The following is a 24,090-nucleotide window of genomic DNA, read 5'->3' on the forward strand; positions in this document are numbered from 1 at the left end:
GAACGGATCGTAACCGGGTTTTTTGATCGGGTCTTGCCGGGTCAACCCGTCGGGTACGCCGAGTTTTTTCTTCCCCTATTTTTTCTTCAACCCAGCCCAGCTCCAGCCCCGGATCAACCTGCCAGACCATACCGGATTTTAAAACTATGTTCTCAATGTTATATCAACTAATATAGATATTATAATTATTTTAATTGAAGGGAATTAATATATTTTTTAAAATATTTTAATTATTTTATTTTATAACACTATGATTAAAGAACGATGCAATGTAACAAAATCAAAACCAAATTTCATATAGTATTTGGTTTTCATTAAATTAAATTTTGCTGATGAAGATTGATAATTTTATCAAACTAGTGGTTAGGAATTAGGATCCCTTTGATGTTGAATGTTTAAGACCTAACAAGCTATTTATTTGTGGTCAAAACCCTAATTAAACACCCATTTCAAAGATCAATACTCTTTAGTGTCGTTAACTGAAGCGTGAGACTCCCTCCAAGCTTAGGAAACTTCAAAGTGAGTCCCCACCGAGACATTTCTTACCAAACCAAAGGAAGCAACAAAGTCTCCCCCACATCTCTACTTCCCTTCACTTCAAGAGACGTTCCTTTTCTTCTTCTCCATCTCCCTCCCTCCCTCCCTCCCTCCATTCCAGCTAGAAGAGGGCAATTGGAAAGGAAGAAAAACACCCACGAAGACATCAATGGAAACCTCACCAAGGCATCATCAAGATAACCAGAACCCACAATCTTTCCTTCCTTCACCAAATAGCCACAGCAGCAGCAGCAGCAACAGTAGCTCCACCACGACGACGACAAATAATGTTGCACTCAACAACAATATTAACTACCCACCACCACTTCCGTCACCCAAACCCATTTCCAGATCCGAATCCACTAACCCATACCCGACAACTTTTGTACAAGCTGACACTTCTTCCTTCAAACAAGTAGTCCAGATGTTGACTGGATCGCCCAAACCCGCCTCCACCACCACCTCCATCTCCACCACCCCAACCATCTCACAACCCGACCCTTCTCCTAGAAACCACAACATCCCTCCAATTAAATCCATACCAAAAAAGAACCAATCTTCCGGGTTCAAACTTTATGAACGTAGAAACTCAATCAAGAACCTCAAGATCAACCCTTTAAATCCGGTATTTGCCAGACCCAGTCCAGGCTTTTCTCCAAGAAAGCCAGAGATTCTGTCCCCAAGCATTCTCGATTTCCCTTCTCTTATTTTAAGCCCGGTGACTCCTTTAATACCCGACCCGTTTGACCGTTCCGGATCAGCGAAGTATACTAATTGTTTTAGTCCCATGAACAACAACAACAACAACAACAACAACAACAACAACAACTTCGTTAATGCTAATGTGATGGATACTGATGCAGAGGAGAAAGCAATAAAAGAGAGAGGATTTTACTTGCATCCATCACCCGGATCCACACCAAGAGAGACTGAGCCCCGATTGTTACCTCTATTTCCTGTTACTTCGCCAAGAGTTTCAGGTTCTGCTAGTCCGTCATCTTGAATAAAAAATAATCGTAATAAATGTCATTTTTAATCTTTTTTTTCGTGTAAGATTTTTATATATAATTATATATATTATTGCTGGCATTGATGGTATTAAGGTGGTGCTGATTATGAGTAAGCAAAAAAAAAAAAACTTCTGATGTTGAATATTTGAAGAGAATGAGAGGATCTTTGCTTCAATTGTATATCTTGATGTTTGTTCAATTTCTGTTCTCAACTAGGCCCCTTTTTTTATGGGATTGAAGTGTTTGGTTGATGGGAAAGTTGAAAAATAAAAGAGGAAAGAAAGAGTCAAAATTTGACTCTTGTAACGTTTAAGTTTGCAATAAAGTGGTGGTGGTAGTAGTAAATTTTGATAAAAAGCAATCCATTAATTAGAAATAATACTATTATAGTTGGACTTTACTCAAATTTGGCCTAGGTTAAACTTTTTGGATCTTCTAGTTCGTTACGTTACATGTAGTATCTAGAGAATTTAATAGCCATTTGGTAGTTATCTCTCACTTAATTTAGTTGTCAAGCAATTTTTAATAAAATTCTGAGTAAATGCAGGATCACTATAATTTTGAATTTTGAATAGGACAAATCACTGACTGTCCATTTCTCCATTCTTTCAATAAATGCAAAAAGAAACCCAATTCAGTAGTTGCTCAACAACTCATTGCAGAGGCAATGGAAGAACAGTGAGGAATGAAAGGGATTAATGGTAAAAGATTTCGTATGAAATGGGCAAAAGCAGCTTTGGACTAGATCAGCTGTCATAGAAAGAGTGGATAAATGGCCAAGGAATCTTGTTGATCCCTATTGTTTTCAGTTTCTACAGTGGAGGAAAAGGATGCCAAGAGTGGCAACTATGTGCTTGTATTAAAAGCACTGTTATGTGTTTTTCTTTTCTTTGATATCACCCTGTATCACTTCCCCCACTCTTTCTTTCTGAAAACTCTTTCTCGAGACATCTGTTAAGAAATCACACTCAAGGCCCAGAACACCTATTTTTAGTCTATCCTGCATAATGTTGTAGCATATGCCGTGAGGGGTCATGTTGGACAAGGAATTGACCATCGGATATGAAAGGGCCCCATCAAAAACTGTGCTTGGCAGGGTTTTGATTACATTATATATATATAGCAAGCTTGAACATGTGATACAGTGCGAACCTTTTTTTTAATAAAAGGTCGATATTTTGTTGCTTTGGAGTGGAGGATAGACCTAGTTAGGGTCTCAAGGAAGCAATAAATTCTTTGTGGTTTTGATGATCAGACCGGTGGAATTTCAGCCACAGGAGGTCGTTTTGTTGGGATCCAAGTAAGTTTTGGGGCCCACTGGTGGAAGAACGAGTGGGAAAGGAATGGCCCATTTGAGTTTTCCTAAGTTAGAGGGGTACTTACTACTTAGATATTCAAACACTAGAGTGCTGGAAAAGCAATCATTCAAAGGCAGTTCCTCTTTCGTTGAATCTAACACTGATTTCAAGCTTCCTTTTTGACTCGAAGAAGACCAAAACTGTAGAAAATGGGACACGAGAAAGTGAAGGTGGTAGGGATAGTGGGACGTGTGATGATGGAAGGAAAGAAAAGATGGGACAGTAATGGGAAAAGCCAGAAAACATGGTGGGAAGGGTGGGCTCTTGTGATTTCTCCTGTTTGTCTTAATACTACATGTATCTTTCTTTCGACAGTCTGGTTAGGAGACTCTGCACCCTAGAGATGGTGGGTCATTAACTGAGAAATTTGAAACTTCCATGTGCCACCGTTTGGAGTGGAGACCGCTCTTTGGCTCTTTGCCCGCCGATCATCATCAAAGCCATCCTCTTCCTTACCTTGTCAATTTGTTCTTCGAGTTGCATCTTTTCCACACGGCATGCCCCAATTCAATCAATCATGTGGGTGGATTCATTCGTTCGTGGGGTCAAATGTTGAATGATAGGCACATTAATATTAAAAGCATGTCGAGTTTTTCAACTTTCATATGAATGGAATAAACTTTTCTAATTAACGATGTTAAAGGCAGGAAGAACCTCACTATATTAAGATAAAACATTTTGGTGGGAAATTGTCGATGGGAAGTTCCATGGACAAATGTCAATGGCCGATGTGTTTATTCCCACTACAATTCTTAAAAGATTGCATGCATGCGTTTATTCCCACTACAAGAGATAATAAAAGAGGTGTGTATTTTTCTTATCTAAATCTTGAGTCAGCAATCAAGAACTAAACCTATCGAAATAGTTGATCAACACTCGAGGGTGTGAAAATTATTTGGATTTTAGTTGCAGCTGCGCCGCAAGATTTGCGAGATTTTTCACGCTGCCTCCTGGGCCTTTAAATTAACTGCTAATCATTATCATTATATACAGTTGTCCACATTTATTCTTTTTTCACCATGGGAGAAAGGGGTAGTAGACTGTGATACTGGAGAAATGACATATTGACAATCTAATTTCAACATTGTATTTAAATTATCATATATATATTTTCAGTGCTGGACTCCTGTGGATAGCTAGCAAAGTTGGAGGAGGTTATATAAGATATGCTGACAATATATGGCAAGAATCGAAGTGACCTGTTTGTTTTTATGTGATGAAATTTGGCTGGTGATTTCTTCTGCCCAAACCACTTGTGTTTATGAGTTTTCGGAGTTTGGATTGTGGAAGAATCATGTCTATTTTACCTGCATAGTGCGGCTGTTCGAGACTTTGAGCTACTGCCTGTTGGGTTGGGCTAGCTGGATTTTAACATCTTAATTCATGGACTGGATGGAGAAGATGTTTGCCCCGCTCTCAAATCCCAAATTAGGACTTAATAGGTTTTTTTTCCCCTTTGTATTAGACATCCAATTTCGTTTAACATACTATTATTATTAATTAAGAAAAACTAAAGGAGTTAGGAAATCTAGGGTTTCGTAGCTCCATGCTCAACTGCACTATGATCCTCACAGTGCCGGTTTTTTTTTTTTCTTTTGCTAAGAGATTAAAACCAAAGGAACTGTAATTGACAATTAAAAAAGAATGCAGCCCTTGAAGGTAGTTTGTTAACCTTTCTATACACTTGTATTGACACAAATGGTAGTTTCCGTACTTCACTGTTGAGATATTACCATCAGTTGTATGATATTGCAGCATAAAATGGTCTTCCAAATGGGCCTGAAGTTAAAGATTCATGCGTACACGACATGCTTCACGAAAACCTCTCATATCCAGATGATCTTGACTGTTGACCAGTCTGCTTTTTATTATTTATCCTTTTTTTATATAAAGAAAAAAGAAAAAAAGAAAGTTTTTGAGTCTAGCTCTTCAAAAAAGTAATAAATTTACAAGAAAAAAAGAAGTTAAAGATTCTTTTAATAAAATAATAGATATGAGAGTCTTTTAAACAAATCACTATTTATTTATAACAATAATAGATATGATAAAGTCTTTTAATAAAATATAGTATCCCTAACCCCAACTACAATATCTCCTCTCCTCTACTATCACAACGTTTATTCCCCTCACTCACAATCCCATGCTAGTCTTCTTCTTCTTCTTCTTTTCTACTAATTCAGCTTCTGTTTGCTTTATTTTGTGTGTCTCTCTCGGTGCCTATTATTTTCATCCACTCTCAGCCTTGGTCATCATCATTTTCAAAATATTTAATCTTTGTTCTAGGTGGGTTTTTTTTTTTTATGATTGTTGTTTTGATTAATTCATTAGGGTTGTGTTTTGATTTTTGAAGAGCTTTGATTGAACATGCAATTTGGTATTTGTCCTCTACCCTAGCTTTTGTTTGAGTTTTTACGCAAGGATTTCAATTGCTTCTTAGATTTTTTTTCTTCTTCTCATTTGCTTGATCTTGAAATCACTCATGGTCATCGTATGATAGGCAGAGATGTACATATGGTTTGTTACTTTAAAAATTTTACATGAATCATTATTATAGAAGAATTGCTCGAGGAGATTATCCTTTCTCGAACCCTTACAATCTCAGATTGCATGATGCTGATGTGGAAAATGCTTACACAATATTCATCGAAACTCTATAGTATGTGTTCCCAATTACTACTACATTTTTTTTTAACTACTTAATATCTTCTAAAAATAATAATATGCAACCGGTTTTTTTTGTAAGTATGTTAAGTAGGCTTACATTTTATAATTGAGAAAACCTATTATGTGTGTGTGTGTGTGTGTGTGTGTGTGTGTGTATATTTGCAATAGATTTGCTTTGCAAATTGAGCTGGGCAATAACAATGCCTTAGCAATGGCATTTAGCTATAAGCTATATGGACTTGGATTTGCCAAGTGTAAATTCAAGTACTTATGAATAATATGAAATAAATCTCTCTCTCTCTCTTTGTGTGTGTGTGATGGAGTCCAATGTTTTTAGATTTTTTTTTATGGTGAGTAATATCTCTTTTTCATCCACAATTTAAGAGTTTGTCAATGTCCTTATGGCTCTGCATTAGTTAGAGCATGATAATATTATAATTTAGATATTATAACATATAATATATGTGCTTTGTCAAATCATGTTTGTTCTTAACATCATAGTCATTAATTATTTGAATAAAATTTTAAATTCTTTTCAAATCTCATTCCACCTTAAATAAGGATTTTATAATTAATACTATTTGAGAACATTTGAAATATTTTTTTTTAATTCACCTAAAGTGATGAATTATCTCTTGATAACTCAAATATCTTCATATCGTTCATGTTATACTCAATATTTGCATATCTGTTACCCTTGATTAGGACAATGTATAGTCAATATTAAAACAAACATTCCATATATAAAATAACTTAGTGATTTCAAGTATAAGGATCACTTACATAACTTTTATATGAGCATTTTCATAGACACAAATATTTTTTCCTTAAGGAATTCTCATACGAGTAAGTTTGGTGTACCTCTTATGTGACAGACACCTATATATCAGTTTCAGGTATCTTTCATATCTCAACTTATAAAAATAAGTATTTCTTTTTATAAAGAAAATAACATAATATGTATCAATCTAAATGCCTAGGGACATTTGAGAACAATAATATATATTTGAATCTTAGAACAACCATCTTTTATTGGGTTGAATTAACTTTCCAATACAACTAAATAACCATTTAACTAAATAACAAAATAAACGATTTTAATATAACACATACATTAATGATAAATCAAATGACATAGTCAATTTGATTGATCAATTCAATTCAATAATTTATTTCTAATATTACTTATCGACATAACAAATCAACATATCAATTAATTCAACCCAATAATTCATTCCAATAATTCTTATAGACATAATAAATCAACTCAACCAACTAATTCAATTCAACAATTTATTTTGATGTTTTTCATCAACATAATAATTATTATAACAAATCAACGAATTTAATTGATGTAACACAATGATCAAATTTAACATTAGCAACATAATTAATTAATGAAGTCAATCGATTTAGGCTAAAAATCAATATTGATAACAACCATTAATATAATAGGTCAACGAAATTTATTTCATTCATTCATACAATAATTTCTACCACCAAAAGCATTAATTCATATCAGACACACTCATAACACCTCTCAAGTAACAAATCAATTTCCTCAAACTCTCCATTTTTCCCTATTATGGTCGGCACTAATCTCTTCTAATAACCCAATATATTTTCTTCAATTGTTTACTATAAGACATTATTTGTAACACAATTTACCCCAATTGCAATAATTTATTACAATATAAAATTTTCCCCAAATTTCTATTCAAGAACTCTAACTAGAAAAATTCAATTTCATGTATAAAACTAGAATTTATTCCATAAAACTCAAATAATTGGGTTAAAAAATTCGTACGTGGAAGTGAGCTTCAAATGTTAGCTTGTCAATTCTCTCTCTAGAACCTCTAAATCCTCCTTTCAATTCTTGTCTTAATGATGTTAGCAACTTTCCCCTTTGATTTATGATAAAACCCAACCAATTTCTAGAGAGAAAAATGAATAAATTTTTGAAACCCCCCCTCTCTCAAGTAGCAGCCAACCACCATTAGAGAGAAATGATGAAATTTTCTTTCCCTTTTATATTCCTAGTTTACCCCTTTCTTATGTTCTTAACATCCTTTTATTTTTTATTATTTTAAATCAAATCATGAAAAAATTTTAATCGGGGTTTTATATTCTCCCATTTTTAAAGAGAATTTTGTCCTTGAAATTTAAATCTTTTACCTGAATTTACAAACAATTCGGGATATTTTCTTTTCATTTCCGTCTCTCTTTCTTAAGCCTATTCCTTGATTTGTAAGCTCCTCTACAATACTTTTACCATAAGAATCTTCTTGTTTCTGAAGACCTTTTGACTTCGGTCTAATATCCTTGTTGGCTTTCACTTTAACGTCAAATCTTCCTTGGTTTCTAATGGAACATGAAACACATCATGAATCTTGGCCAAGTGAGGGGGGGTAAAATCAATTTGTATGTTACAAGCCCAATTCTCTTCTCGATTTCATATGGTCCAATATATCTCGACACCATCTTATTTTTCATCCCGAATCATAACATGTGTTTCTATAGAGAAACCTTTAAATACACTTTGTCCCCTACTTTGAATTCAAGAGGCCTTCTCCTTTTATCTGCATAAATATTTTTCCTATTTTGTGCTACTTTTATTATATCCTTTATGATTCTCATTTTTTCTGAGGTGAGTTACACCAATTCAGGCCCAATCAATTTCATATCTCTAACATCCTCCCGACACACGGGGGTCTAGCATTTTCATCCATATAAGGCTTCATAGGGAGCCATCCTGATTGTAGATTGATAATTGTTATTATAATTAAATTCGATCAATGGCAAGTGATCCTCCCAATTACCTTCAAACTACAATATACATGCCCTTAATAGTCTTCTAGGTTATGGATTGTTCTTTTAGATTGTCTGTTAGTTTGGGGGTGAAAAGTAGTGTTCAGATTTAGGTTTGTTTCTAGAGCATGCTGGACACTTGGCCATAAACAAGAAGTAAATCCGGGGTTTCAATATGAGACAATCAACTTTAGCACTCTATACAATCTCACTACTTTGTTTACATACAACTTAGCTAACTTGTCAACTGGGCCCGTCATCTTCATATGTAAAAAGAGAGCATATTTAGTAAATTAGTCTATAATAACCCAAATGACATCATTTCTCCCTTTTCTTTTAGGCTGACCAGACACAAAAGTTCATTATGATATCTTCCCACTTCTATTTTTTTTATATTAAAAGTGGTTGTAAAAGCCCTATCTGCTTCTGATGCTTCATTTTTGTTTGCTGACAAACACCACACTTGGACACATACTCTGCTACTTCTTTTTTCATACTTGGCCAACAGTAGTAATCTTTTAAGTTCATATACATCTTGGTGTTTCCAAGATATGTTGCAAATCTGGATTCATATGCTTATTTTAACACTTCATTCTTTAACATCTTATCTTTTGCTAGGTACATTCGCTTTCTCATGGTGATAATTCCATCATCTAGTATTCAAAAAGGATTCTCAACTCTTGATTCAACCTTATTTCTTATTTTAGTTGCCTTAACATCCTCCCGTTGAGCCTCCAACACCTTATCCCAGAATGTGGACTACATTTTTAATTGAGCGATTAAGGAATCTTCAAGCCTGACTTCTATCTTGATGTTAATTTTACTTAATTCTAGTAATTCTTTCTTATCCCAAACTTCTTGTTCATTTGATACTGTTTTGTATTTGCGACTACGGGCATCAACTACCACATTTGCCCTTCCCGAGTGATACTAAATTTCATAGTCATAGTCCTTAATGAGCTTCACTCATCTTCTTTGTCGCATGTTTAAGTCCCTTTGGGTCATTAAATATCTCTAACTTTCATGGTCTATAAAAATTCAAACACGGGACCTATACAAATAGTGTTTCCAAACCTACAATGTTAATACCACTAGAGCCAATTCTAAATCATGTATTGGGTAGTTACCCTCATGAGCCTTTAATTGTCTTAGCGTATAAGAAATCACTTTGTCATGTCGCATCAATACATAACCTAGACCTTTCCTTGAAGCATCACTATAAACTACAAACCTTTTCATCTCTGAAGGTAATGTTAACATCGGAGCGATGGTAAACCTTTTTTTTTTTTTCTTTTAGAAGCTCTCTTCACAGTTTTTATTCCATTCTTACTTTGTCACATTTTAAGTTAGTCGGGTTATCGGAATAGCTATAATGAAGAATCCCTTAATGAATCTCTAGTAGTATCCTGTTAATCCAAGAAAACTATAAATTTCAGTCATATTTGCGGGTCCCTCCCACTTTAATACTGCCTCCATCTTCCTAGGATCCACTAGTACCCCTTCAACAGATATGACATGCCCTAGAAAAATCACTTTATTCAGCCAACATTCACATTTATTTAGGTTGGTATACAATCAATGCTCCCTAAAGGTTTGCAATATTTGTCTCAATTGTTGTTCGTGCTCTAGGTATGATCTTAAATAAACCAAAATATCATCTATAAACACTACAACAAACTTATCCAAATAAGGTCAGAACACCCAGTTAATCAAATCTATAAACATCGTAGGAGCATTTGTAAGTTCAAATGGCATTACTAAGAACTTGTGATGTCCATAACAGGTTCTGAATGCAGTCTTTGGCACATCTTGTTCCTTGATCAAGAATTTAAAGTACCTTGACCTCAAATCTATCTTCAAGAAGACCATTGTCCGTTTTAGCTGGTCAAATAAGTCATCTATCCGTGTCAGTGATTACTTATTCTTCATTGTTACCTTGTTTAGCTGCCTATAATCAATACAAAGTCTGAGGGTCCTATCTTTTTTTTCGTCATAAATAACACTGGAGCTCCTCAGGGTGAGTTACTTGGACATATAAACCTTTTATCCAACAATTCTTGTAGTTGAATCTTCAAGTTAGCTAATTTAGTGGGCGCCATAAGCAATATATTCTTCTTAGTCATCATAATCGAAATAATATTATTCGATATGACATTTTTATCCCCTCTAAACATCACCATCTTACCTTCCTGGTTCTAAAGGGTCACTAATTTTCAAACTGCACCCTAAACTCAGCCCATGTCTAACACCTCACGGTCTACTAGACCGCATTGTATCCTATAAAGATCATGCCTTATCTAACAGTAAATGAGTGGCACAATTTACTCGCAAATATTTCGCCACCTAAATCTACTCCATGGTTTCTTTTACTGTACATAGCCATCTACATGCTATCTCAGCATCTGATTCTCCTAAAAATAACTCGCACCCCAATCCCACATGCTTTTCACTACCCGAACCAGTGTAACCACACTGTCCATCAGTGCCGGGGCAACTGGCAGTACCTATGCTACTTATGCTATTGCGGGTGCTGGTACTAGTGTATGAGGCATTGCCTCAATCAATGCCCTCACAATCTAGGCTATAAATGTTAGATCAATATATGGTGCAGGGGTTGCTGCTGGCACTGCTGTTGCTAGAAGAGGCACCTCTCTTGGATGAGGTGTTGCAAGTATATGAGAGGCTGAATCCTCAAAGGAATATATATATATATATATCCTTTAAACCAAGATGTTGACATTGTCTATATATACTAGAGAGGGATCTGTCATCATATTTTATCTTATGCGCACTATCCTGAAACAATCCAATACTTATTAGATTTAAACTCAACTCCTAACCTAGACTAGGACTCTAATACCAATGTAACAACCTCCGATCTTTTGACCTAAATTTACAAATAGAAATATAATAATTCAATTTAAGATTAGAGTAAAAATGTTTTTATCAAAAATTCAGGAGAGTTTCTCCAATATTTTCAATATCAAGTTATCAATATTAAACATAAAATTACCATCTAATCATTCTGAATACAATTATCATGATAGAATAAAAACAGTACAAAATAGAAAAAAAAAATTATAACATATCAGCTAAAAAGGTTTTATATTTGATTAGAGCTAATACGCTAATACATCCATGTCAGAATGTGTTGCGTCATTAAGATAACCTACGCCCAAGTCAAGGCATCTTTAAAAAGATATTGGTCACAAGGTTACCCCGGACCCAAATTATGACCTTTCGTCACACTAGCCCATTTTGTATGTTTTCATCTTAGCAAGCTTCAAGTACATCTATACCCGGTTTCAATTTTGCATGAATGTTTATTTGCCTTGTACAAGAAGTGTAAATTCTGAGCCCATCATCCACCAACATTTATTCGGATTCATATTGATTTCTTAATTGTTGAATCAATGAATAAAATGTTTAGACAATCATCCATTAGTCCAAAGTGCTATCTAAAGTCTTGATTAAGTCTTAATATATGTTTAAATCATCCCTCACGTTTATTCCAAATTCGAGCTGCACTTGTTTCTGCGTCATCACACCTTACAATACCAATAACTCTCTCTCCCGGCCCCCAGTCTCTGGCTCCCTTCCGATGTGAATATGACTGTGCTGATAGTTATTGCCCTCGAAACTAATCTCTAACACTAGGGTTTGTTCTCTCTTCAAATATCATGTCTTGTAATCTTAGCACTGCTCTAAATTATTTCATCTTTTTAGACAGCCTATAATTTTATTCTTGAACCAGATAGAGCCTGTAATTTAATGAGCCCTAACCTACCAGTGGTCAGGTTCAAGGGAGCTTAATAAAGTCCTCATCTACTCCATCAAAACAAGACATTGAGGGCCCTCATCATTAACAAGTATTTTGTTCTCACATGGCTGAGCATATCTGTTGACTTTTGTTAGCATTTGAAAGAAACATGACCCGTCGACCACCCACCAGCCACCTTTCACAGATAGCTAGGTAGCCCTGCCAATTTCCAAGCCAACCAAACCACACACTCGTATGTATATATACAAGTTTTCCTAGAGAGCATATTACCTTCACAAAGCCTCCATGTTAAGTTGCCCCATGCCTTATCCATTCATCAAGGCCACATTTTTTATACGTTGGCACGACTTTTCAACCCAAAATTTGAATCTCTTATTTGGCCAGACTCAAATTTTCTCCCTGCAAATACCTCATATTATTAGCTTGGTGTGTTAATTTATTCCATAAACTTATTTAGTTTTGTTTTAATGACTTCATCGAATTGAATAGAGGGAGCACTAGGTTTTTTTTACTTTTTTTTTTTTAAAAAATTGAAAAGTAGAGAACGAGCATAACCTAGGATTCAGTGGACAATCTAATGAGAACAAGGTAACCTATGAAGCATGATTATTTATTTATTTATTATTATTGATATCTTATCAAAGTTTCAAGACAAAAAGATGGATTTAGCTTGGAGTGCAAGGGATCCTCCCCATTTTGTCAAGAGAAACTGATGATGGTGATGATGATCGCTCATGCACCTTTATTTATTCCTCTCTTTACTATTCTTTTGCGAGCTACGAACATATATAGCATGTAATAAAACTAAACTTTTGTAGAAAAAATTAAAACACAATAAAGCAAAAGTTAAGTTAAAGATAATCATATTTTTATACCATTTAATTACGAATCTCGATATGAATAGCACATATTTAATCAAGATGTAAGTTTGATATATAATATGGGTTTGAGAATACTTTTCACATGGATTTTGTACTAGGTTTTGGATTGGGGGTTGATTTGATTAATTTGAATTAACTTAGATTATTATTAAAATAATATCATTTTATATATTTTTTTAACTAAAAAGATTTAGATAATTTTTTAAACAAATATCTTTAAAATTAACCAAACTAAATCTTATTTATGCTTGATTAAATCAACCAATAGGAGCAGGGGCAGAGGCAAGGGGGGCAAGCAGGGGCCAGGGCCCCCCCTCCCCCCGTACATTTAAAACTTTTTCATTCGGTAATTAGATAATTAATTGTGAGCTAGGTAATTAATATAATTAATTGTGAGCTAGGTAATTAATTATGAGCTAGAGGTATGATATTTTTTTATTTTAAAAAGATGGTTTTATTAACAGTAATTAAATGTAACTGTACTTTTGATTTTTTATTTACTTTTGACCAATGTAGAAAGAAAAAAATATAAAGTTATTATCTTGTGTAGCCCTAATATAAATATTATAGCCGATAAAAACACAAATTACGAGTAAAATTTTTCTATAAAAAGATTGAAGCAGAGCCACCAATTAATTTATCTTTCATCAAATAAAACAAGATAACTTAAATTTAAAATATATTTTTGTTTTGTTTTGCGATGTTTGTTAATAATTTGATGAGGTTTTTTTATAATTTCACCATTTTTGCTTATTTTTTTTCTCAGATCTGCTAGTTCTATCAATTGTTTTTTGAATTCTTGTTATGGAGATTTTTTTAATTAATTAGATATATTTTATTGGTTTGTTTTGATTATGTTAAATTTTTTTTTATATTTTGTTTTAAACAGAGCCACCAAAATTATCAATTTTTTCTCATGATATATGTTTTGATTTTAGAACATGTCATCCGATCATGTACTCAATCATCCAAAATTAAAGAACATGTCATCGATTGCTGATTTATGTCAAGGATTGGTTGAAACAGAAAAATCAATAATTTATCCACTAGTTGACAGATTGATTCAACTTATTTTGACTCTTCGATCCTGTTTCGACAATAACTACTAAACAAAATTTATATTTTGTTATATTAATTTTGTCACCCTAATAAATAATCCTAACTCCGTCCCTGAATAAGAGATTGATATATTAAATTATCGATTGATTGGGTTAAGATATTAATTTAAAAGAAATTTTGTTTGGATTAGATTTTTAATTAATGAATTGAGTAGATGTTATTTTTTTAAAGTATTTTTTGCTTCAAAATATATCAAAATATTTTTTTTATTTTTTAAAATTTATTTTTGATTTAAACAAATCAAAACCATATAAAAACATAAAAAATGATAATTTATAACTAAAAAAAATTTTAAAAAACTTTAAAATTACAGTTGATTCATAAATAAATTATTAGAATCGAGTAGAAAAATGAAAGTAGTGCTATCAAAGACGGTCTTATAAATAATCAGCCACCTCTTACTTTGTCTGTTTCACAACTGAACCAGTACCAGGTGGCTACTCTTCTTGCTTCTTCCAATCCCGGCGCTTCTCTCTCTCAAAGCTGTACACTTTTGGTTGGCTGGCTGTTTTTGTCTTAGTTTCTACTACAAACGTTGTTCCTACTTAATGGAATTTTTCTTTTATTAGTTTTTGACTCTTTAATTTCCTCAGGTACTGTCTTTTTTTCTTTTTCTTTTTCATTTTCAAGTACAGTTCTTCCCCTTCTTTTTATGATCATTAAAGATCATAGCTTTTATGCTTGTTTCTGTCCAAGTTTCTTGATTTCAAGTGGGTTTCATTTACTGTTTCTTCTGCTGTTGTTCAACTCTGATTTGTGTGAATTTGGTTTGTGCCCTTATAGAATTCCCTGATTCATGTTTTATGAGTTTTTTCTTCACTTTAATTCTCCTGAAGTGTACGGTTGGAAAATTCTTTTAAAAAAATTCTCTTTGAAGTGTACTGTTGGAAAATTCTTCGTTTAACTGACTGGTTGCTTAAAGTCTACAACTTGTTGGCATCAATTAATTGAGCACTTCTCACTTTTAGACTTGCATGATGCTTGCTTTCAGACTTCAATTGTGAGGTTGACGACCATTTTTTTAATGGTTATATGCTTAAAAAGGCTGGATTTTACTTGTATTCTGCTACTACACTGCTAATAATTTTTAATTTTAGTAGAGTTCACTTGATACTTGATTGCTTGTTGATTTTTGGGGGTGATATGCCTCGTCAAGTTCTTTTAGGGAGGTTACATGTTGTTTTGACTTTGGATTGTTTCAAAATTTTACTTCAGGAGTTTAATTCGACTTTAAGTACTATTGAAATCAGATCACTTGACAGCATTTTCAGAAAGATTCTTCCCATTTTTAAGCTAGTTTGAATGCTTTTAAAATGTCTTCTTAGGTTGTTCTTCGAGTCCATGGTGCCTGTTATTGAGAATTTGTTTTTTGTTTTTTGTTTTTTTTGGCTAATCATCACATAACATGCTATCAATGGACATTATTTTGTGGCGGTTCCCCTTTTTTTTGGTTTATCAAATGATTGACTTCTTCATTATTTGATTTTAGTTCCCCTTAGAATTATCTTGGAGTACTTTAGGAAAAGTTTACTTCCGTTTTATGTTTCCGTAGTCAATACTTAGGAAGCAACGCTTGTTAGTTGAATTCATCGGGGGCATTTACTCGAGCTTTATCATTGCTAAATATCACGAGCTTCAATATTTTGTATGTGATGACTAGAATCCATGAATATGAAGATTTATCTGGGATATAATCACATCTTTGAAATTGGAATTTGGGGTTTAGTTTATTCACTTACATTACGTTGTCTGGTAAATGACAGGTCAGAAAAGGCTTTTTCCACTCCAGTCATGGATACTAATTCACTTCTTAAAGATCAGAAAGAAAAACCAAGTCTTCTTGTTGAGGTAAATTCTGCAGCTTCAATTGTGTGATTCTTCTTACTTAACAATGAAATTCCTGTTCTTCCAGTCTTGACTCTTGAAATTTTGTGGTTTAGGTTGCTAATTTAGAAAAACAGCTGTGGACACTAGTCCATACGAGAGGTCTTTTGTACTCCAATGTTCAAGACTTGTATCGAAAAATATGCTCTAGTTATGAGAAATTAATTCTCAGTGATCACAGACTGGAGGAGCTTCAAGATACTGAATATTCTCTGTGGAAGCTTCACTATAGACATATTGATGAATTTCGTAAACGAATAAAGAAATTTTCTGCTAACAGGGAGACTATAACGTTTGTGACACCACAAAGTAAGTTGGCTGCACAGAGAAGCAGTGATAACCATGTTGATGGATTTAAATCATTTCTGTCTGAAGCAACTGAATTTTATCAAAATCTTTTCTTCAAAATCAAAAGATATTATGGTCTCCCAGAAGATTTTTCCTTCCATAGAAACGGTGGCAATTCTGCTTCCCCTGAGCCCAACAAAATGCAGAAACTACAATTTTTATGCCATCGCTTTTTAGTTTGTCTGGGGGATCTTGCTAGATACAGAGAACAATGTGAAAAATCTGACACGCAGAACCACAAGTGGTCAGTTGCAGTCGCTCATTACTTGGAAGCAACAATAATTTGGCCCGACAGTGGAAACCCCCAAAATCAGGTACTTTCACGCTACTTCCTTATTATGATCTCAGCAGAGAAACTTATGAAAGGTCCTCAGTCATGAGAATGACTTTTATAACTTTGTATGCTTTTAAAACCTGCTATCCTGGTTTCATATATATAGCACATAACCAAATATGTTCAATTTTCAGTTGGCAGTGTTGGCAACATATGTCGGTGATGAGTTCCTAGCTTTGTACCACTGCATAAGAAGTTTAGCTGTTAAAGATCCTTTCCCTGATGCATGGAATAACCTTATTTTACTGTTTGAAAGAGTAAGACTCCAGCTCATGTTCCAGCTCTCTTTCTCTCTCACTCTCTCTTGTATAAATGCTATCACCAACAGATTGCTGTGCTGCCATATTTTTTTCTTTGGCAGTTCTCAGTTGATTTTGTGGTTTTCCAGAACAGGTCATCTCATTTACATTACCTTTCTAGTGAGGCCTGCTTTGATTTCTTACGACCATCTGAAAGTAGCGTCTGGACTGAAGCACAATCCGCTAATGATTTTTTGAATTGCAAGCCTCTGAAAGCTGAAGATGAAGGCTCAAGGGAGACACATTTATGGCCTCTAATCATTAGAACAATAAGTTTCTTCTTCATAAAATCCAGGTAATCCTTGAAGCACATTTTGTTTCTACCAAACAATTTTAGTGTTCCCTTCTAGATTTAATTATGCAATAATGTTTATGTTTTTTCTCAATTTCTGTTATACGTAGCATGTGCTATAATGCCTTCTGGTTCCTACAGTAATTTTCACTACTCTGTTGGTAGAATGCTTGATACGTTAATTGGTATAGCATTCACTATCCAGAGTAGTCTCCTTGATAATTGTTCTATTATCATCTTTTCTGAAATTGAATGTTCATCTTGTGTTGAGCTTCTGAGATGGAATGATCTTTTAGTGGATTCTCAAAGTCATAAGGTGTAAGAATTTTTTTATCAAGCAATTACCATAAATTCTGTGCCAACAGAATAATGTTTATGTTTGGAATTTTGGCCAGCAAAACTAAAACTGTTATCCTTATTATATAGGACTATTAGCTGCAACATGATTGAGGAGGCATCCTTCTGAAATATGCTGTCACATTACTAATTCATGTTTTTACCATATGCATTCTGAAAGTACCACTTCCACTATGTCATACTGAGCTGAAATTTTGTTAACTGCTTTTTAAAGTATCTTGTTCTCAACTCCTTACTAAACAAAAGATGGCTGTATACAGTACTAATTGCTTTTCAATTTGTGGCAGTTTTGAGGACTTTCCTTGTACTTTTGCATCTACTATTAAAGAGCTGGATGTGTTGATGGCACTAGATGATGCAACGTTAAAAACTGCAATGGAGTCATATCAGCATATGAATTCAGCCAGGAGTGGTCCTTTTAGAACCCTTCAATTTATCTCATTACTCATCTTTGTCATTGAGAATCTAATAAATATCCCAGATGAAAAAGATTCAAAGGGTAAAACTGAAGTCCATCAAATTGCGTTAATACAAGCTGCAGTGGCTGCTTCATTCATTTTCATGGGACGTCTTACTGATAGATGTTTGAAGGCAGATTTGTTGGACTCTTGCCCACTTTTACCAGCTTTGCTTGTTTTTGTGGAGTGGTTAGCTCGTATTCTTGATGAACTCGAAACACATGGATCTGATGATAAAAGTACAAGTTCTATGTCTTATTTCTTTGGAGTGTTTCTTGAACTTTTGAATCAGTTTGACATTAATAGTGGTGAAGTCGAGCCTCCACACAGTATTGCTCTTTGGGAAGACTACGAGTTGAGAGGCTTTGCACCAGTAGCTCATTCACAGGTGCCATTAGATTTTACAAGTCATTGGGGACACAGAGACAGTTTTGAAACTGGAACTCGATACCGTGCGAATCGCATCATTGATGCTGCAATGAAGATTGCAGATAGAACAAACAATAGTCACAAGTGGATCTTCTATGATAAATCTGGAAGAAGATTTTCTGTTGCTGAATCAAATAAATTTCAAGACAGGAAAGAGCTGGAAAAGATGGGGTCTGCTAGTACTGTTGTTCAAGAGAAAGATCCCAACCAGCAAATTTTACAATCAACAGAAAAAAGTGAGAAGGTAATCCTTGAGGAGAAACCAAGTAGCCCTGTTGTGAATGGAAAATCCATTTCATTAGAGGAGGAAGAAGTCATTCTCTTCAAGCCACTCACAAGATACAATTCTGCACCACTTTATAGGTCTATCACCTCCAATGATCAAACACCTTCAGAAGACACTGGGGACCAGGTCGTGCCTGCTGATGAATGCTTGCGACGTGCTACGTCACTACTAATAGCACAAAACCAGCGGCAGGGTGATCCTTCAGCATTCCATTCTGACCTCACCAATTTCAGGTGCATCAAACCAGTGAAACAGCAGGAGCCTCCCCTAAAGGATACAGCAGACCACCTGGTTTCAGAAGCTCCTAACTCTCATGGGACTCCGTCTCTCAGCACCTCCATTTCTGCTGGGCCACCCTCACTCAATGCTTGGGTTCTCAATAGAGGTTTGAGCAATGAAAGGGTGAAAGGTAAAGGTGACATGAGTAGACATAGCTTGGCACCTATTCAGGAAATGGCTTCAGCATCCATGAATGATCTCTCTATCAGTGAAACTGACTCTGTAATTAGTTCCACGCATGAACATTTGACCCCACATTACTCTTCTCCTCCTTATTCAGCTCCAGTGCCGTCTGCCCCATTTCTTCCTGATGATGCTGTGTGGCTTAATGGCATCCAATCTACTTTCACTGACTACAATAGCTCGGGAACTATCAACAGAACTAATTCTAATTATTTTGACACATCTCAAGTGAGTGGCTATTCAAATTGGACTGGTTCTCATCAACCTCTTCATCACGGTCCTGGAATTCCAGGCTTCATGGATGCATACACACCAGTGCGTCGAATGACTTCTTCTGAATGGCTTCGTCAGTACAGGGAAAGTCAGAATCCTGAGCGCACCACTAGTCACTTATGGCCAGTACATTCTTACACCATTGGGAACACTGGAAACTTCCACGACATATCCAGGTCCGGTCTTTTTAATCAGTGGGCAACTCCTGTGGCTTCTAATCAATTGGTTTATGAAGGGAGCCCGCCAATGCTTCCAGGTTTTCCTCCTGTTCATGGAACTGATGATCAAAGGAACAAATTCTTTTATGGTTATCAAAGACCGAACCCTTATGGATGTGGTGGCATGAATGAGCCAGAACCACTCTTGCAGTATCTCAAGGAGAAAGAATGGCTGCTCCAGCAGGATCCAACGTTCAGAGGTCCTACATATATGGGAAGTTGAAATTGTCATGCGAGATGGCTGATATGAGCATTGCACATAGCTGCATACCTTCAATATGGGAACCTCATTCAGCCTGTAATGATCCATAGGTGATAACTGTTCATTTGTTAGTTGTTAACATGTAATATGTGTTAATGTGTGTGCATATGTAACCATTCTTCCAGAAGAAGAGCTCAAGAAACTCCGTAGAAAAATTCTCATCTGTAGGATTATATATATGGGAACTTCATTCAGCCTGTAATGATCCATAGGTGATAACTGTTCATTTGTTAGTTGTTAACATGTAATGTGTGTTAATGTGTGTGCATATGTAACCATTCTTCCAGAAGAAAGAGCTCAAGAAACTCCGTAGAAAAAATTCTGATCTGTAGGATTATATTTGTAGTTCGTGAAAATTGACATGTTCTATCAGTTCGAGATTATATCTGCCGTGTAATATGCTCAACTGCAGAGTAGAGAGAATGCTTTGGAAGTTGTCTTCAGAATCCATTTCAAATATTAACCTGCAAAGATTATATTGATCTGCTTTGATGCTGTTTTTGTGACTTCAACATTAGAGAACAACCCGTCTAGAAAGCTCAATATGCGAGGCTAAACAACAATGTTAGCGGCTTGGCAAACGCTCTTAAAAATTTGAGGCGGCTTCAAAATAGGTCCCCATATTTTGATGTGGCTTTCACTTACATTCCCAGACTATCAATTTAAGCAGCATACCCCAAATTAATAGTAGAGGAAACTTCAATGAATTTAGGTGTAATACAGAGGTTTATGGGTTAGAAAGTTTAATTAATTTGCTAGATAGTTGGATATTAGTTCAGCTATTTATTGAAATAAAAGATTAGTTTAGGAGAATTTTTTTAAAAATCATTTTAAAAAATAATCATTAGAACGTTCATAAACACATTTTTATTTTAATCCATCTAATTTCAGTAATTTCAATGTTAAATAATAAAATTAAAAAAAAAATAATAGATAAAAAAAAAAAGAGCATTGTTCTACCTCTTTTAATTTTTTGTTCAATTAAATTAAATTTAGTTTTAGTAATTCTTGGAGATGATACCAAAAAACACACATCTGGCTGTTTTACATGCCATTTTGTCCCTTCGAGGCACGATCATATCCCCAACAGTAAACGTAACTTGAATCTGCTCAATTCAATAAATGGTCTTCAAATGGAAAATCAGCACTGATGAGCTTCTTTCCCTCATCCTCGATCTGTTGACCTAACTCAGGGCGATACCTTCGGTTGGGTTTTTAACTGTCTTTTTGCTTCTTGTGATGCGGGTTTGGGAACACGTTACTTTAAATTTAAATTATTTTTTATTTATTAAAAATTATTATTTTTTAATCTTTTCAGATCGTTTTAATGTGCTGATATAAAAAATAATTTTTAAAAAATAAAAAAAATATCATTTTAATACATTTCTAAACGAAAAGTATTTTAAATCATAACCGCTACTACTAGCAGCAGCATAATTACTACTAATTGATTTAGGACTTGACAAGGTAAACGTCTAAGGTTGTTGAGTTAATAATAATCTCGGATTAATTCAAGACATAATTTAACCGGTAATAATCATTCTTTTTTAGTAAGCCTAAATTAACCAATTATACTAGTAAAAGTAAACTTAAATACAAACTCACATTTAAAAAAAAAGAAAGGCAAATTAGATTTAATTAATTATTGGCGGCCATCATCGAGATCACGTTTTGGGATTCATGTTTGTTCTTGTCCTCGCAAATTTGTCTCATCCTTAGCTATGACATTATCTAGATATAAAGCCTTCCCAACCAAGTCAAAGTTCAAAACAACAAGATGCGAGCCGATTTGTGGCATGCATTATCAATTGTGTCTCGAACCGCAACTACTCTTTGACTCTCTCCGTATAAAAAAGCCACAGAATACATAAGGAAAATATATACGAATCTATAATATATATACCTAAGGCATTTATTATATGTTGATAAACAGAACTAATGTATACCAATTTATTATATCTCGTTGCATGAGGCTTGTGCTGTTAGGTTTTTCAAAACATATATATACAACAAAAAGTGTAAAATTTAAATTTTTTCAAGAATATTAAGGATTTTGTCGGATAAATATATAGTTGTTTCGGGTTTATTTGAAAATTACCTGGAGATCAGATATTTTTTTTTACTTTGAATATTTGTTTCAAGACGGGATTGTCGTAAATTACAAGTCGTTGAAATTTCTAGCCTCTAATGGTAATTCACACGAACCACTAGTGAGAAATATCCTAAACATTTTTAAAAAAGAGTGATTGTTATACCTTAGAGTGCTAACTCTTTTATTTTATGTTTTAGATGTTATATATTGTACTCTACTTACTCCTTTTTATCACATGAAATAAGAGGCATAACATTTTATTTATAGAAAAACCTAAAAAAACTTTATAAATAGCAAAATATCAGTTTGTCCATTAAATAATATCATTTATATTATTGAGGCTAATTTTAAAAATTTATTCAATGAAGTCCTTACTTGATTGTTTTTAGGTCTAGAATTGTAATCCCCTGTATTAATTATAATGTAGTCTTTGATTTCTAAAATTTATTTACAATCAAGTCACACTTGATTAATCTTTCCATTTTAATTTCTGACCAATGATTCTTATGTGTGTGACTTATTAAATTCCCTAATAAGTTGCCCAAATATAAATAACAATCCTAAAATAAAATAGGATTAAAGAAATTAATTTATTATCAATTCAACAAATGATTGATTTATATTTGAAGATCAAGTACAATATCTAACAACCTGTCATGATCTTTCAAATATTAGAAAAGTCATGATCTTTCAAATATTAGAAAAGTCATAAGTGGTTTAACTTAATATTTTATTGATCAGTTTCTCAGTGTAATTATTATCATTTCATCAACAATATTTTAATTTAGACATTATAATATGTATTATGTCTACTCTATCGAATCATGTTTGTTCTCAATACCATAATCATTGATTATTTGAATAAGATTTGAAACTCTTTCCAAATCTCATTCTATCTTGCACAATGATTTATAACCAACACTATTTGAGAACATATGAAATATTTTCTCTAATTCACATAAGGTGATGAATCTTCTCTTGATTACTTAAATATTTTCATATAGTTCATGCTATACCCAATATATGTCCATTCATTATCATTGATTAGGAAAACATGAAGCAGAATAAAAAAATAACACTCCTTATATAAGATAACTTAGTGATCTCAAGTCTAAAGATCACTTACACAACAGTCATATGAGCTTTTCTATAAACACATGTGATCTCTCCATATGAAATTCTCATGCGGGTCAGTTCAATGTACAAGTCATTTGACAAGCACATACATATTAGTTCTAGGTATCCCTTATAACTCAGCTTATAAGAACAACTGCTTCGTTTCATAAAAGAAAGAACATGATATGTATTAATCTCAATTCTCAATAACTCCAATTAATGTCTAATTTTAATAGAGTATTGACCAATAACATTTAGAAACAATATTTTAATACAATAGAAATTTCATAATTATAACAACTTTATAGTTTCCGTTGCAAAATATTTTTGTCCCAAGAACTTTATTTTTACTCTAGATTCATTAACCAAACATTAGATTAATTAATAAAATATTTGATAAATATTAAATATAAATAAACTTTTATTAATAAATTAAATATATATACATGAATAAATAAAATGAATGACACATGTAACCAACTATACTAAATGCAAATTGGAGGAGCTGTTTGTATCACATCCTCCATGTCTGACTTACATATAACTTATTAAAACAAGAAATCCATATACTATATAAAAAAAATAATATTACAAAAATAAATAAAATGAATGTCATAACTTACACCTGATGAGACTGCTACGCTTCTAACTCGATGCGGTAGAATGCCTGAATACGGGTTGGATTTTCACAAAATCTTTTATGCTCACACCGATTGACATGATAAACCACAAATTTACTGAACTTCTAATGGGAGTCGAATCCAGTATCCGTGTCCAGCATCTGGCCACCCCAACCTCTCGACTACCAACGTGTAGATGCTT

At 33.8% G+C, this 24,090-nt stretch overlaps 2 protein-coding genes across 7 annotated transcripts; both read left to right on the forward strand.

Moving 5' to 3' along the window:
• Positions 1 to 501: 501 nt before the first annotated feature.
• Positions 502 to 1,727, forward strand: LOC18103035 (VQ motif-containing protein 4). The gene has a single exon (XM_006377312.3). It carries the CDS (start codon positions 707 to 709, stop codon positions 1,538 to 1,540), a length of 834 nt encoding a protein of 277 aa, XP_006377374.2. The 5' UTR covers positions 502 to 706; the 3' UTR covers positions 1,541 to 1,727.
• Positions 1,728 to 14,560: 12,833 nt separating this feature from the next.
• On the forward strand, positions 14,561 to 20,328 carry LOC18103036 (nonsense-mediated mRNA decay factor SMG7-like). Of its 6 annotated transcripts, none has more exons than XM_052445309.1 (6): positions 14,561 to 14,751; positions 15,922 to 16,006; positions 16,099 to 16,704; positions 16,859 to 16,981; positions 17,086 to 17,318; positions 17,960 to 20,328. In XM_052445309.1, the coding sequence occupies exons 2-6, from the start codon at positions 15,950 to 15,952 to the stop codon at positions 20,019 to 20,021; spliced, it is 3,081 nt and encodes a 1,026-aa protein (XP_052301269.1). In that variant the 5' UTR covers positions 14,561 to 14,751; positions 15,922 to 15,949; the 3' UTR covers positions 20,022 to 20,328. The 6 variants fall into 6 exon arrangements, 5 of the variants coding, with proteins under 5 accessions (XP_052301269.1, XP_024436952.2, XP_052301268.1 ...); XM_024581184.2 differs by having other exon boundaries at positions 14,562 to 14,751; positions 17,113 to 17,318; XR_008056795.1 differs by lacking the exon at positions 14,561 to 14,751 and having other exon boundaries at positions 14,769 to 16,006; positions 17,960 to 20,084; positions 20,247 to 20,328.
• Positions 20,329 to 24,090: the final 3,762 nt, after the last annotated feature.

The sequence above is a fragment of the Populus trichocarpa genome, chromosome 11 (genome assembly GCF_000002775.5).
Source record: "Populus trichocarpa isolate Nisqually-1 chromosome 11, P.trichocarpa_v4.1, whole genome shotgun sequence".
In the NCBI taxonomy this organism is placed as follows: domain Eukaryota; kingdom Viridiplantae; phylum Streptophyta; class Magnoliopsida; order Malpighiales; family Salicaceae; genus Populus; species Populus trichocarpa.

What these genes read in the sequence shown, in the direction of transcription:
- LOC18103036 (XM_052445308.1), top strand. Translation starts at nt 15,824, where the DNA reads ATGAATATGAAGATTTATCTGGGATATAATCACATCTTTGAAATTGGA. An exon ending in AACCAAGTCTTCTTGTTGAG is followed by an intron (nt 16,007 to 16,098) that starts GTAAATTCTGCA and finishes TTTGTGGTTTAG; the next exon opens with GTTGCTAATTTAGAAAAACA. An exon ending in GTGGAAACCCCCAAAATCAG is followed by an intron (nt 16,705 to 16,858) that starts GTACTTTCACGC and finishes TTCAATTTTCAG; the next exon opens with TTGGCAGTGTTGGCAACATA.
- LOC18103035 (XM_006377312.3), top strand. Translation starts at nt 707, where the DNA reads ATGGAAACCTCACCAAGGCATCATCAAGATAACCAGAACCCACAATCT.